Source organism: Chelonoidis abingdonii, chromosome 2, assembly GCF_003597395.2.
Source record: "Chelonoidis abingdonii isolate Lonesome George chromosome 2, CheloAbing_2.0, whole genome shotgun sequence".
Taxonomy (NCBI): Eukaryota; Metazoa; Chordata; order Testudines; family Testudinidae; genus Chelonoidis; species Chelonoidis abingdonii.
The window spans coordinates 264,665,941-264,679,430 of record NC_133770.1 but is presented as its reverse complement, the minus strand read 5'-3'; the positions used below and the strand labels follow the sequence as shown (position 1 = coordinate 264,679,430).

The 13,490-nt window shown below is 39.6% G+C and overlaps 1 protein-coding gene across 26 annotated transcripts in view; it reads left to right on the top strand.

Moving 5' to 3' along the window:
• The window catches only part of UBR5 (ubiquitin protein ligase E3 component n-recognin 5), a 152,771-nt gene that overhangs the window by 46,246 nt on the left and 93,035 nt on the right, over positions 1–13,490 (top strand). For 17 of the 26 annotated variants that reach the window (XM_032771326.2, XM_075063143.1, XM_032771325.2 and 14 more), the window contains 4 exons: positions 1,471–1,682; positions 8,788–8,904; positions 8,991–9,101; positions 9,841–9,995. In XM_032771326.2, coding sequence (XP_032627217.1) covers positions 1,471–1,682; positions 8,788–8,904; positions 8,991–9,101; positions 9,841–9,995 — 595 coding nt within the window. The remainder of the gene's footprint in view (positions 1–1,470; positions 1,683–8,787; positions 8,905–8,990; positions 9,102–9,840; positions 9,996–13,490) is intronic. The other 9 variants (XM_075063148.1, XM_075063147.1, XM_075063145.1 and 6 more) reach the window with 1 other exon arrangement.

The following is a 13,490-nucleotide window of genomic DNA, read 5'->3' as shown; positions in this document are numbered from 1 at the left end:
TGTCTAAGCTTAATGAACACTTTGAATAGTAGGAAATTATTACAGATGCTTAGATAAGTACATTAAATCTTAATATTTATGGCATAGAATCTGTAGCTTTTTTTCTTCATAGCTTCTTGAAGATAATTCTACTCAATAGATGCCCAGAGCATTTTACAAACTGTTAATCCAACCTCTGCCATGATTGCTCATTTAGTACAGCTGTAACCTGTTTCATAATTCTGTTTTCTTCATTAGTATATTAACTACTGAACATATAATTTCTTGATACAAATTATCAGTCAAGGGTCAGTATGTTTCCTAATGAGCAGGTTCAGTGTTATGTGAACTTTATCTACAGGGCAAGGTGTCATGTTTGGCTTATGTAAAAAGTTGTTCCCGTTTGTCTAGAGTAGCAAAAGACCCAAGATTTGAGGAATTTATTGAAAGGATGAAACAGTAGTGTGACCATTTCATACATTAATTACAATTTAATTTTATGAACATAAATGAGGTACTTAATGGGTTAAATGCATTATGTGCATGTACAAATATTCAACATTTGACATAACTCCTTCTAAATCCCTTGTTTTTTCCCTTTCCTAAGGTTTATTCTATGTAAGACGTTACTACGAATTTTATAATCCCTATTTTCCATGCATAGTTGACTCTTGGAAAGTTAGTTTGATTACCTGATTTAAAAAATTTATCTGCATGAGCGAACTGCAGAGTACTGGCATTAGACAGTTTGTAGGCCAATTGGAGGGGAAGCATTTTGGTAAGGAACATTTTCCTACAAGGATCCTTTTTAAAACTTGTCTGACTCTTGAAAAGTTTTCATTTGAATATTTAAAAAACAAAACAGAAAATAACAACAAAACCACCACCAGATATACTTTAATTTATTAAATCCAGTCCTGTAAAACATTGCTTTTAACAAAAGGGGTTGGATTATCAAATTTTTACAAGAGCCTTTTTAAAAGATTGCTTTGTCTTTAACCTTTTCAAGTTGTTATTTTTGGGAAACTTGCTGTGAAACTCTCTAATAAATACTCTTTTTTGGCTTGCTTAAATGTATCTAACAGATGTTGTAGATTAGATGATTTTGTTACTAGAAAAACCATCATATGGTAAAATGTCAGGGCATATCATATTATAAAACCTTAAGTTACCTTGTTAAACACATTGTGGCTTTTTACCACTCTGAGTAAAAAATGAAGCATCATGCTTTCAGTAGTGTACAAACTACCTGATTTTCTTATTTCTAGAAATAACTTTATTTCCAGTTAATCATTGATATGTTTTATATTCTAGTAATAAGTACATATGCTTGAAAGGGTTAATATATTGAATGTTGCATGTCAGGATTTTTTTATATCAGTATTTTAAATTTTTGTGAATAGATTTAACTGCTGTTAGTTGCATCCTGAAGGGTCTTTACTAGAGAGTGGCTTACTTTTATCCCACTGGTGTGACCCAATTGCATACCAGTTCTCCTTCTTCCCTTAGAGAGAGACTCTGAGCTGTTGCGTGAACGAGAGTCCGTTTTACGTTTGCGTGAACGAAGGTGGCTTGATGGAGCCTCATTTGATAATGAAAGGGGCTCTACAAGCAAGGAAGGGGAGCCAAACCTGGATAAGAAGAATACACCTGTTCAAAGCCCAGTCTCGTTAGGCGAAGACTTGCAGTGGTGGCCAGATAAGGTATTGAGAATTTTTTTGGCTCCTTTATATGCTTAGTACATTGCATGCAACTGATCTTATTTTTCCATAGAAATGTCTGTACTTCTGATTTCCCTGGAGAAATCATAATTTTTTTATTTGAAGTAAAATTATTCCGAATGTGCTTGCTTAGTTTTGTTTATATTATTGCTGTTCATGCCCTTGGCGCTAATGCCCTTAAAACTGAGGTTCAGTTGCCACTTGTATTCTGATCTATTTCATCTTTGTGGCTGCCACTCATGCAGGCAACAACCAGAGAAATCTCAAAGAACTTAAGCTCTCTCTTCCATGAAACAATTTCCCGTTTCCTGTTGAGTTCATGTCCAGCTCCTTTAAAGGAGGCTTATATTTTTATTCAATTTTTTCAATTTTGTTTATATTTATCCTGTTTTGTCATGGTTGGTTATTTAAATATTTGAAGATCAAGAGGTGCACAAATAGTAATGAAGTATCCGTCTGGCTCTGGTAGATGGACCCACCTGGACCCCATATTCCATCTGCATAGGAGCCCAGGCTAAAATTTTCGGTATTCTTTGAGTAGATGCAGAGTGTGTATTCCACCCAGGTGTGTGCATGCCCAGCGCACTGGAGCTGGAGACTTTTTCTTAGCTGTACTTCTAGAGAGGCAGTGCTCATGGCTGTTGCCCCTTCCCTGGCTATATGAGACAGTGCTGTCCTGACCCCTTTCGGTTTCTTCACAGCTCATGGCTGGAGCCAGAGCTTTTGTGTGATTGTAGTCTCTCAACCGCTTATTTAGTCTTAGCCTAGTTTATTGTACACCTCTACCTCAATATAACGCAACCCGATATAACACGAATTCAGATATAACGTGGTTAAGCAGCGCTCTGGAGGGGGCAGGGCTGTGCACTCGGGTGAATCAAAGCAAGTTTGATACAATGTGGTTTCACCTGTAACGTGGTAAGATTATATATATATATTTTCTTTGGCTCCTGAGGACAGCGTTATATTGAGGTAGAGGTGTATATGGTAAGTTAGTAGTTAGTGTTAGTTGATAGTGTCCCTGGTGAAGCCCTCACTGGGGATAAACGCTGTTGTTCATGTGTAGGTGCGATCCCCACAGTGACCCCCACTTTGTCTTGGAAGAGCACTGTTAGATTTGTAAATCATTTAAAAGGAGGACGACTCAGGAGGCACAGGACCTTAGCTTCAAGCAGCCCCTACTTGAACAGGCCTGATCTGGTACCAAGGCCCTGTTAGGCCAAAGATCACTCTTTGGCTCGGAGAGCACTGTTGCCCCTTGTTCCAGGGTAGGTGCCTTGCCAGAGAGGTGGAGAAGGTGTTCTCTATCATTAGCGCCAAGGAAGAAGTCTCATAAGACCATTCAGAACCTCTCCAGGTCACAGGGTGACTCCTCCACTTCCCCGAGGAAAAACGTGGGCCAGCACAGAACGGTTCTACCACCAGAATGGCAGGGATACTTCTGATGCTTCCCTTTTACTGAGTGGGAAGAGCATAAATCCCATGTTGACTCTGGTTCTGGCCTCTGAGCATCTGTTGAGTTCAGTACCAACGAAGGAGATACCGGTACCAAATGTGGTGTTGATGCCTGCTTCACTTATGACCGCTGCAGATCTCTTCTGCCTTTTGGTCCCAATCTCACTGTTGGTCCAGGCCTTTCCCCGGGCTGTCTCACCTATAAACCCTCTAATGGAGCGAGCCATTGAACCTTCACTTTGGTCAGCACTGCATCCAGATGCACCCCTCCCTATGGTGGGGATGGAGACAGTATCAAAATCGTGTGGGAGACGTCGGCCTTGGGACCCTCTTTGTCCCTGCTGCATTTGATGCCAGAAGCGCTCCCATAGTGGCTCTCACCACCTTTGATGTCAATGTATTAGAGCGCTCCCCTACTGTTGTTTGCACTGGGACCATCGCTGCCTGTGGCACCAGCGTGCTCTGTACTGACACTACTGCTTTAATCAGAGATGACGATTCTGGTCTCGTTCTGGGCGATGGATGAATCTGACTTTCTGCTGGCTCAGTTGGGGTTGCTCTGTCCAGATCCCGAGGTTCTGATTCCGAGTTGGAGGCATCCTCTGCCTGCTCCACATCACCCGATGAACTCTGGGAGCCGCCAGTGGATCAGTATGTCTCTCACAATTGGTGTGTGCCTCGTGGCTGGGATGGAAGTCCATGGCCCAGCCCTTACTGGTGACCACTGCCCAACCTGTGTACTGCTCTTTGTTCTGTTTTGAAGCCAAAGTCACCTGATAGGTTGGTGGTGGTGCTTTCAGCTTAACCACAAGTCCTGGCATCACCGGTCTTCCTTCCTGCAGAGCTGGCAGAGTCTTCTCTCCTGGGTACTTTTTTCCGGGGTGGGGAGAGACAGTTTTGGCTCACCCAAGACCTTCGTCCTCATCACCGGATGATGCTGTGCTGCCTGGTTCATAGTTCTATCCTTTTATGTCACGTAGTTGCATCCATGGGCATCCAAGCAGAGTTCTTCCAAGAGAACATGCACAAACAGGTGGACATTTTACTAGTGGCTGCTTAAAGTGGCTCCAGAGAGGAGCTTTTCACCCACGTTGACATCGTGTTCTATTTGCTCGACTGTCTGGGACTCATTTTAAACAGCGCAAAGTCAACCTTGGCTCCCACTCAAAAAATTGAGTTAATTGAGGCCCCGTTAGATTCCACAAGGTTGAGTGTGTTCCTGCTGACTGGCTGCTTCCAGGCAATTCAACAGCTCTGTATCAGTCTGCAATTTGTCTTCCTTCTTCCTTTATCCATTCTCTCCTGTCTTCCTAGCTCAGCAGTTCTTTTAATCTATTTTTGGGCTTCCCACTTTTCTGGTTTATTTGCCCTCTTGCCAGGCAAGCAGTAAAGAGCTTGCAGAGGTTTGTCATTTTCCATCTCTATCTGCTGACCTTGACTACCACTTCCTCCATCCTGGTGCTCAGGCTGAACACTATGGATACTTGGAAAAACTGTTCATGTTTGAATAAGTGCAGTTCAACCCATGCCTGGAATTCTAAAGTACAACCTAAATATGTAACTCTAAATTGTTAGATCAGTACTTTTGGCCCTCTGACTTGTCTTAACAGTAGGATGAAGAAAGTCATGTAGCTCATATAGACGAAATATTTAGCAAATAATATAAAATCACTGGGATTCCATACAGGCCTAATTTATTATTTTTTTTGTTTATTACTTACATTTATATTGCAGTACCTGAAGGCCACAATGAGTTGGTATTCCATTCTGTTTAGCTGTTCAATCTTTTAATAAACTTGAGTCCCTCATTCAGGGAGCTTGCAGTATAAAAGACAGGACATGACAAATGGATGAGACAAATAAGCAGGCTGGGGTATAGGGAGGGAAGGTGACAGGGTAATGAATATAAGGTGTACCCAATTCATAGCTATCAGAGGTGGTTGGAAATTTGTCAGTGGAATGTTTTTCAGTCAGAGAATGCTAATTCATCTAAATTAGAGACTATTCATTTTTTATGAGATGCAAGCAGGATTCCAGTGGAATCCTATCTGTTTTCCTGCCAGCTTACCCACATGGCTCCTCGGCAGTCTGCCTGATGAGGAACCAGGTCTCCCCTTTAAATCTCATCTGTTGGGTTACCATGAAGCAAGGCTTCTAGGCTGCTTGCTCCTCTAGAGCTCGAAGGTGGGCTGGCAGGGAGCATGGAAGTCCTGAGTGGTATGGCTCCTTGGCAGCCCAGGCTCCCAGGTGTTGAGTCCACAGCTCCTGGGCAGTCAGCTGATCAGATTGTCCCTGGGCTGGGGACCCCAGGGCTTTCTATTTTGCAGAGAATTTCAGAGTTTTCTGTTTTCATTCCAAATCAGAGCAAAAGCAACTTTTAGAATACCCAAATCCTCCAGTAAATGGAATTACTTTTCTCTGCGGCACTCTGGTAGCCATTCAGTAACAGTGATAGTAACTCATCATCTACCTAGTTGTTCTTGGGTTGCTCTTTTCTGTATAAAGAACACTATAATTCATGTTATATCCTCTCATACAATGCTATATGTATATACTTAGTTAAATTTGTTACTGAATAATACCTTAACGTATTTTGGTATTGCTATATAAGATGAATTTGTAAAATGAATCTTTAACTAGTAATAAACATTTACTGCTCACACTTCATATGCATATTCTAGTAAATACTTCACACTCAGCTGTTGTAAATGTCTTGTCTTGTTTTTAATACAGTTATCACAAAGGTGAAACTTATTTACTATTTTTGAGGAAGCTTATCTTAAGTCAACATAGCATGTAATATTTCATTAATCCAGAGTCATCTTGGAGTGGATATTTGAGCCTCTGTTTATAAATGTAACTATTAAATAGCAATCTGTATGAAATTGTATCTTTTTTTAAACAATTTTTGAAATGATATCAGATAAATAGCTCTCGTGGTTTTTTGTTTCATGTGAATGAAGACTATGCATAAACATTTTAGGAAGTCTACATTAAAAAAACATATACTGCCACCAATATAGGTACATTTAAAAGTTCTGTTCTTGTCTGGTTCTGGGTCTAACCTACATAATATGGTGGCCTCTCTAGCCACAACATGAGTGTTTAAATCCAAAGTGTGTGTGTGTGTGTGTGTGTGTGTATATATAATACACATACCTTGAAGGTCTCTAAACCTTGGAATATTTTATAAAATGTAGATGAAACGTTTATAATGACATCATTATACCATGTTACTGTGTGTGTAAGGGCACATCACAAAACACATTTTAGACATTTCTTTCCTAATGTATGTTTTAAAATCCTTTGAGGAACAATGCACAAAATTATGGATGAATTATGAAGATGAGTGTATTGTTGATCAGTGCTCATTTTATATACGTGCGTTTTTATAAACAATTCCTCTGGCAATTTAATGTGCTTGAATGTTCTGGGGGCAAAAAAAGAACTAGTCTTTTTAAACTACTGGAACCTAAATGGATCTAGGAACTCACAACATGGCAATTGATTTGCAATCAGTATCCAGTGAAAGAAACCACCTGATCTTTTGGAAGGATTTTTGTGTTTTCATATAACAGGAAAAAAAGATCAGATTCTGTGCTGAATCTGTGTTACATAATAGTATATTACTATACATATTGTATACATCTTGCAAAATGCACTTTTTATTTATATTTATGTATTCCTAAATGTATATAATACTATAAAGATACAACTTTTAAAGCATATGCAAAAAGGGGAAGTGTGAAGGCTTTAATATCCAGCCTTAACCTCTGACTCCCTCATCCTTATTGTTGTATTTGCACTTTAGGGAGGGGGGGAAATTCTTTTGAGAGAGAGAAATCTGAGCTACTCAGTTTGCCTGCTAAAATTGAGCCATTTCTTAATGGGACAATCTTCACAATTTTTGGAAGAACTGATTTTCCAGTTGAGGAACTGGTTTTAAAACTTTTGTAATTTTAAACCATCAGAACCAATTTAATAACAAAATAAACCTGTCCCCAAAATGCCAACCTCCTCTCCCAAAAAACCCCAAACCAAAACCCGGTTTACTGTTTAAAACCTTAGTTTTGCCAAACAAGCTAAAATCAAAGAAAATTCATCTTAATTTTAAAGTTGGAAGACTATCTGGAACTGAACTGAAATTCCACTGTTTTTTAAATTCTGCTATCCTGTATATGAAATTGACAAATTAAGGCCCTGATCCTATAGTCAGATCTGCATAGGCAGGTCTTTTTTATCTGCAGGGAGTTCACTTTCAAGACACTGGGGATCCATGTGGACACAGAAGTCTACCTATGTGGCTTTGACTGCGGGATCCAAGTCCTAAAATGTGTATTACTTTAAAACTGCTGAACGTCTTTCTTCTGATGTCTTGAACCTTACACCTTGAGCTATGTAAAAATCAAGTATGTTTTCTTGCTTAAAATATTTTGACTTTTAACAAAAAAAAAAAAAATTGATAAGATAGTGTATCTTGTTCCCTTTCCCTCCCTCTCCAGCCATGCTTGTATAATTTAAAAGTAGCCAAACACATTTTACTGAAACTTAAACTTAAAATACAAATAAAAATTATCAGGGATGAGACAGAACATGAAAATTTCAGTCCCAAAAGAGGGAGCCTTGACAAACTAAAGAAAATGGGGCCTAAACCAGATAAGAGTGCCACCTTTGAGTAATAGTGTGTAAAGGCGCACATACTGGGTTGTGGTATTGAGACCCTAATAGAATTTAAAATTAAGGGAACACTGACAACTTGGGTGTGTGTTAATTTATTATCTTAAAAAAAATTCTTGATCACCCTTTAAATGATGTATTTTGAATTTAAAAAAAAAAAACTTTAAAAATAAATACAGATGCAGACAGACATACAGAGAGGCTCAGAGGCGATGAGAGCAGTAACAAAAATGCTCATGCCCAGCCTTGTTTCCAGCTCCCCTTTTATGTGTGCGCACATCTGCCTACTACTTGTTGTCCATTCAGCTCTCTTCCAGTTACTCATCCCCATACTCCAGCAGGGTGTGAAAAAAGGCACTTTCCATCACCAAAAATGTAATTGAGTGTCCATAAAGGTGCTGTCAAATGTATAATGTAAAAGAGACTTCAAATATATTTTTCTCAAATCTTGTAGTTATATTTTTAGTAGTCATTGATAACAGTAATGGGTGCAAAAATTTCCACATGGAAATGGGACTTTTCCAAACTGATAAATTCTGCCCCTAATAGGACATATCTGTAACATGTAAATATTGTTCCTTTTGTATCTTTAAGCCAAAAAACCACACTGTCATAAATATTTTGTGGCTGTGAATTGAATTTTTTTAATGTGATTGGCAAATTGTGATATTACTGAACTGAAGGAAAACAAGTCCCTGAATAAAATATCTTGAATATTTCATTATTTGTTTCTGAAAGCATGATCAGCTTCAGGCAACACATCAGATAATTTTTTTTACTACCGAATTTTAAATTCAGTGAAACTCTAATAGTACAGATGTCTTGATTAAAATTGCAGTAACCATTATAAGCTCTGTTTTGCAAACTTGATATTTTTTGTTTGCTAAAATCTGCTATTACTCAAAAGGTTTTAGTTTATAGCACTGCCATTTTAGATTTTCTTTTTCATTTGTAGGATGGAACAAAGTTTATTTCTATTGGAGCTCTATATTCTGAGCTTGTGGCAGTTAGCAGTAAAGGGGAACTTTATCAGTGGAAATGGAGTGAATCAGAGCCTTATAGAAATGCACAGGTACTGTACATCCTTAAATCTTTCATTGAAATAATTCTATATGTATGAATTTTTATAAAATAATAACCTCTTTTATGCTTTCAAAGAATCCTTCATTACATCATCCACGAGCAATGTTTTTGGGATTAACCAATGAAATGATAGTGCTCCTTTCTGCAAATAGTATCAGAGCAACTGTAGCCACAGAAAATAACAAGGTATGAGATTCTTTTCTTTGTTGTTGAGTTCATGATTAAACTTTTGGGGGGTTTTCAGCCACTGTTTTTGCTCTATGAAGAATAAGTAAACCAAAGTCTGCAGCTATAAGTCCGCAGTATAAATTAATTTAATAAAGATCATATTGAATAATCTTTATTGACGGGTTCAGCTTTCATAATTGTCTTATTTTGTACTATAGCAATTTAAATCAAAAGCAGTTCTGAGGTCTTTCTGTGGGCAAAGATTAAAAAGTAGTACCAACCTCCAGGAACTCTTAAGCAATGAAGGGCCGTCCATCTTATCAAATTACCAAAAACTTTTAATTTTCTGCTGCACTGAAATCTAAGGTTAAAGAGGCCTAATTCTGGAATGGAGTTAAAGATATTTGAGCTCCAAATACAGTAAAACAGATTATACAAAAAGTAAGTTTGTTTTGACCAATAATAGATGCATCCTAAAAGATATACAGTTCAAGTGCGGTTTGGTTAAATATCCACATTTGATGAAATCCTTTGACAGCAGTATCCTTTCAGTGTTTTGGTACTTTCATTTTCTGTCTGAGACCAGAACTGGAAGGGAAATTTATCCAGATAGATTAGAACTTTAAAAGGCCCGTTCTAAAACTGGAGTAAAGGTTGGGGTGCTGATACTTTTCCCAAATTGATTATCCTGAAAAATGTAAGGAGTTTGTTTAGGATGCAGTGTTTTTTGTTTTTTTCCCCCTCCCTTTCCTTTTAGGTTGCTACCTGGGTGGATGAAACTTTAAGCTCTGTAGCTTCTAAATTGGAACACACTGCACAGACATACTCAGAGCTGCAGGGAGAACGGATAGTTTCATTACATTGTTGCGCTCTTTATACCTGTGCTCAGCTAGAGAACAACTTGTATTGGTGGTAAGTATATATGGTATTGAATATACTAGTGCAAAAGTATCTGCAAACCCATTATAATGACATGCAGTGCAAGGAAACTTCATGTTCTAGTGATGAAGTTCTGTCACTCAGGTTTCGTGGCTTATACTGTCCTTGAGGGAAGTATTTGTATTATTGCACACTCTGATTACAAAAGAGGAAAGCATTGGACCTGGCGGGAATCAAGAGATCTGGGGTTTATTCCTAGCTCTACCACAAACTTCCTGTGTGACCTTGAGGAAGTATACCTCTACCTCGATATAATGCTGTCCTTGGGAGCCAAAAAATCTTACCGCGTTATAGGCGAAGCCACGTTATATTGAACTTGCTCTGATCCATCGGAGTGCGCAGCCCTGCTCCCCTGGAGCACTGCTTTACCGCATTATATCTGAATTCGTATTGTATCGGGCTGCGTTATATCGGGGTAGAGGTGTAATTGAAATTCTTTTTTTTTTTTAATTGTGTAAAATGGGGTACTGTGATACCTTGAAGTTAAATCCATTAGTATTCAGATGGGATAGTGATAGGAAAGTTGATAAAGAAATGATTATAGAGAAGACTGGTTTTGCTAATTGTGCTGTGAAACTGATACCATTATTGTATTGTAGCTGAGGAGCAGCGATATAATACAATGAGGTGCCACTGACTAAGGTGTCAAGGGTCTAGATATGCCTATAAAGATATACTTTCATCATTGGAGTCCGATGGCTGACTGCATAGATTATGAAAGCCTTGCTACGAGCTACAAAATGTAGGACATTAGACTGAGACTGCAATATAGAAAATGAAGAAAATTGTCTCGTCAAGTTGGGTTGTCATCTGCCAATCCAGATAATAGTTATTCTTATAGGGAAAATAAATGCTTGTTGGCTGAGTGTTTTCCCCTGGTTTTACATAGTTTTACAAAGTTTTAATATATTTTTCAGGCCTTTTCAAATAATATAGAAAACAAACTTACCTGTGTATGATGTCATTTTTTCTCCCATAGGGCTCTGTGGCTAGAATGTTAGTCTGATTCACAAACTATATTGCTGGCTTAAATGCATGCTGAAAATTTGGATGAAATTACCCCTCATAAATTGCTGAAACATTGTTAAAAGATTTCTATTTGTAAAACTTCATTAAGTTTTTAAAATGTCAAGTTTTCCGGACATAAAAAGGTAGAACTTGATTTTTCCAAGCATGTAAAAAAATGAAAATACATTTCTAATTACAATGAGTTGACATGCATATCAGTGCCATTGTCAGTGCTCACCCTGTTTTATCTGTGCTTCACTCAAGAGTTATGCAAAATCTAAGCAAGACTTGCTTATGGTGGCAGGGATCTCAAGTAGCTTTTGTTATAGTGGGGTTAAATATTCACTGACCAATTACTTGCAAGCACTGAAAATTTGAGATACTAAATATCTTTCTGATTGACTTCTGGTCAATCTTTAGCAAATACTCCCCAAACAAAATCACAGCCAGATATATGAGGAAACTGGATGTTACTCCTAATTTTGAAATTTGGGGCAGAGCGGTAGTAGAAATCACAACTTTCTGGTTTTTTTTTTTTTTCTTGATTGTAAAACCAACTGTTTAGTAATGTCATCGTGAAAATAGTTCATTCTAGAGCATCATTCAGCGTGGCAACCAGTAAACCACAACACAGATTGGTTTGTCTAGACCTTGAGTCTTGGGTGACTGCTCTATCTATGAGCAGCTGGTGTTTTGAGCCTCTGGTGTTGTTCCCAATGCCCTTCTGAGCTGTGCTCATGTACTGGCCCGTATGGTCTTGTAGCTTGGCGGCTATGATACCCGCTAGGACTTTCCATGTTGTGGGGAGGCAGGTTATTGGCCGGTAGTTGGACGGTTCTGTTCCCTTGCAGGGGTCTTTCATGATCAGCACTGTCCTTCCTTGTGTTAGCCAGTTTGGGTGGGAGCCTGCTGCTAGCAGCTGGTTGATCTGTGCTGCTAGGCGTTCATGCACTGCTGTTAGTTTCTTTAGCCAGTAGGTGTGGATCATGTCTGGTCCAGGTGCTGTCCAGCTCTTCATGTTCTTGACCCGCTGCTGGATATCTTCTACTGTGATGGTGACTGGTTTCTGTTCTGGGAGATTGCTGTGCTCCGTTCTCAGGTCCTGCAGCCACTTTGCACTGGTGTTATGAGTCTTCTCTTTCTCCCATATGTTCTTCCAGTACTGTTCAGTTTCTGCTGCTGGTGGCTCTGCTGTTATTGTGTTGTTGCACTGCAGTTGGGAGTACACCTTGGATGGTTCTTTGGAGAACAGGGCATTTACTTTTTTGGCCTCTGCTTCTCTAGTGTATCTCCTTAGCCTGGTAGCCAGTGCTGTGAGCCTTTGTTTAGCAGTCTCTAGGGCTTCAGATGGAGTCAGGCCCTTGTATTTTTTCAGTAGCCGAGTCTTATCCTTAATCTCTACACCCTTCTGTAGTTCCACCAGCTGACTAACTTCTCTCCGAGTCGCCTTGATCTTATCCTCCAACCTCATTTTCCAGGGTGGGTACATACTGTTGTTCTTCTTGATCGTGTAGCCAAGCATCTCCAGGATTACAGAGGCTGTAGCGTATACCAGTTCATTGGTTTGAGTTATGGTGGTAGTAGGGATTGTGATGAGGGCTCTATTGGCATCTTCTAACATACTATCTGATGGTACTTCTCCACTGAGCCTTGGTAATCGGTCTCGAGGATTGACTGTAGCTAGTTTTTCCATGATCTTATGCCTCATATCAGCTGCTGTGCTCTGCAATGGAGGGGGTGACAGTGAAGTTTCAGCTTCAGGTGTGGGCCGCACATCCACTTGTTCTTCCAAGTCTTCTTGAGTCTGGGATGTAATGTGGAGTTGGTCTATCTCAAGCTGTGAGAGCAGCTTCCTCTTTACTATGTTGAAGCGTTGGGTAACTAGCTGTTTCTCAGTAAGTGTGGATGTAGGTCTTTTGTCCATCCACAGTCCCCTCATACGTTTCATATATCCCCTCTCATTAGGTCTACTGTTGTAGTAGCATTCCATCAATTCCAGGTTCTCTTGTCTCGTCCATGAATGGTTTGTTCCAGTAGCCCACTTATCGTCAGATTGTCCTGGTTCCTCAACATCTGGCGCGGACCTTGTTAATCCGGGCGACGTCCGAGCCGGCATGACTCTCTTAGTTCATGTCACTCTCATATTTGAGGTAGGCAGGTGAAGCGTTAGGGGGTCTTTTGCCCAAGGACCCCTACTGGAAAGTTGGGTACCAACCGGGATTTGAACCCTAGTCTCTCGTATCAAAGGGTGGTCTCCCGTATCAAAGGGCGGCGCTCTTAACCACTACGCTATCCAGTATTAGTTATATAGTTATACGTTTTCTTCCTTAATAGCATGGTTAGTTGAGTAATAGTTAGCAGGCTTCGGGGAGTAGCCCCTTCTCCGCACCCGGTGCTGGAGCCCTGTCGGCATCGGCCTGTGGCAGGCCAAGCATGGTTTGAAACCCGGTGCTACTCCCT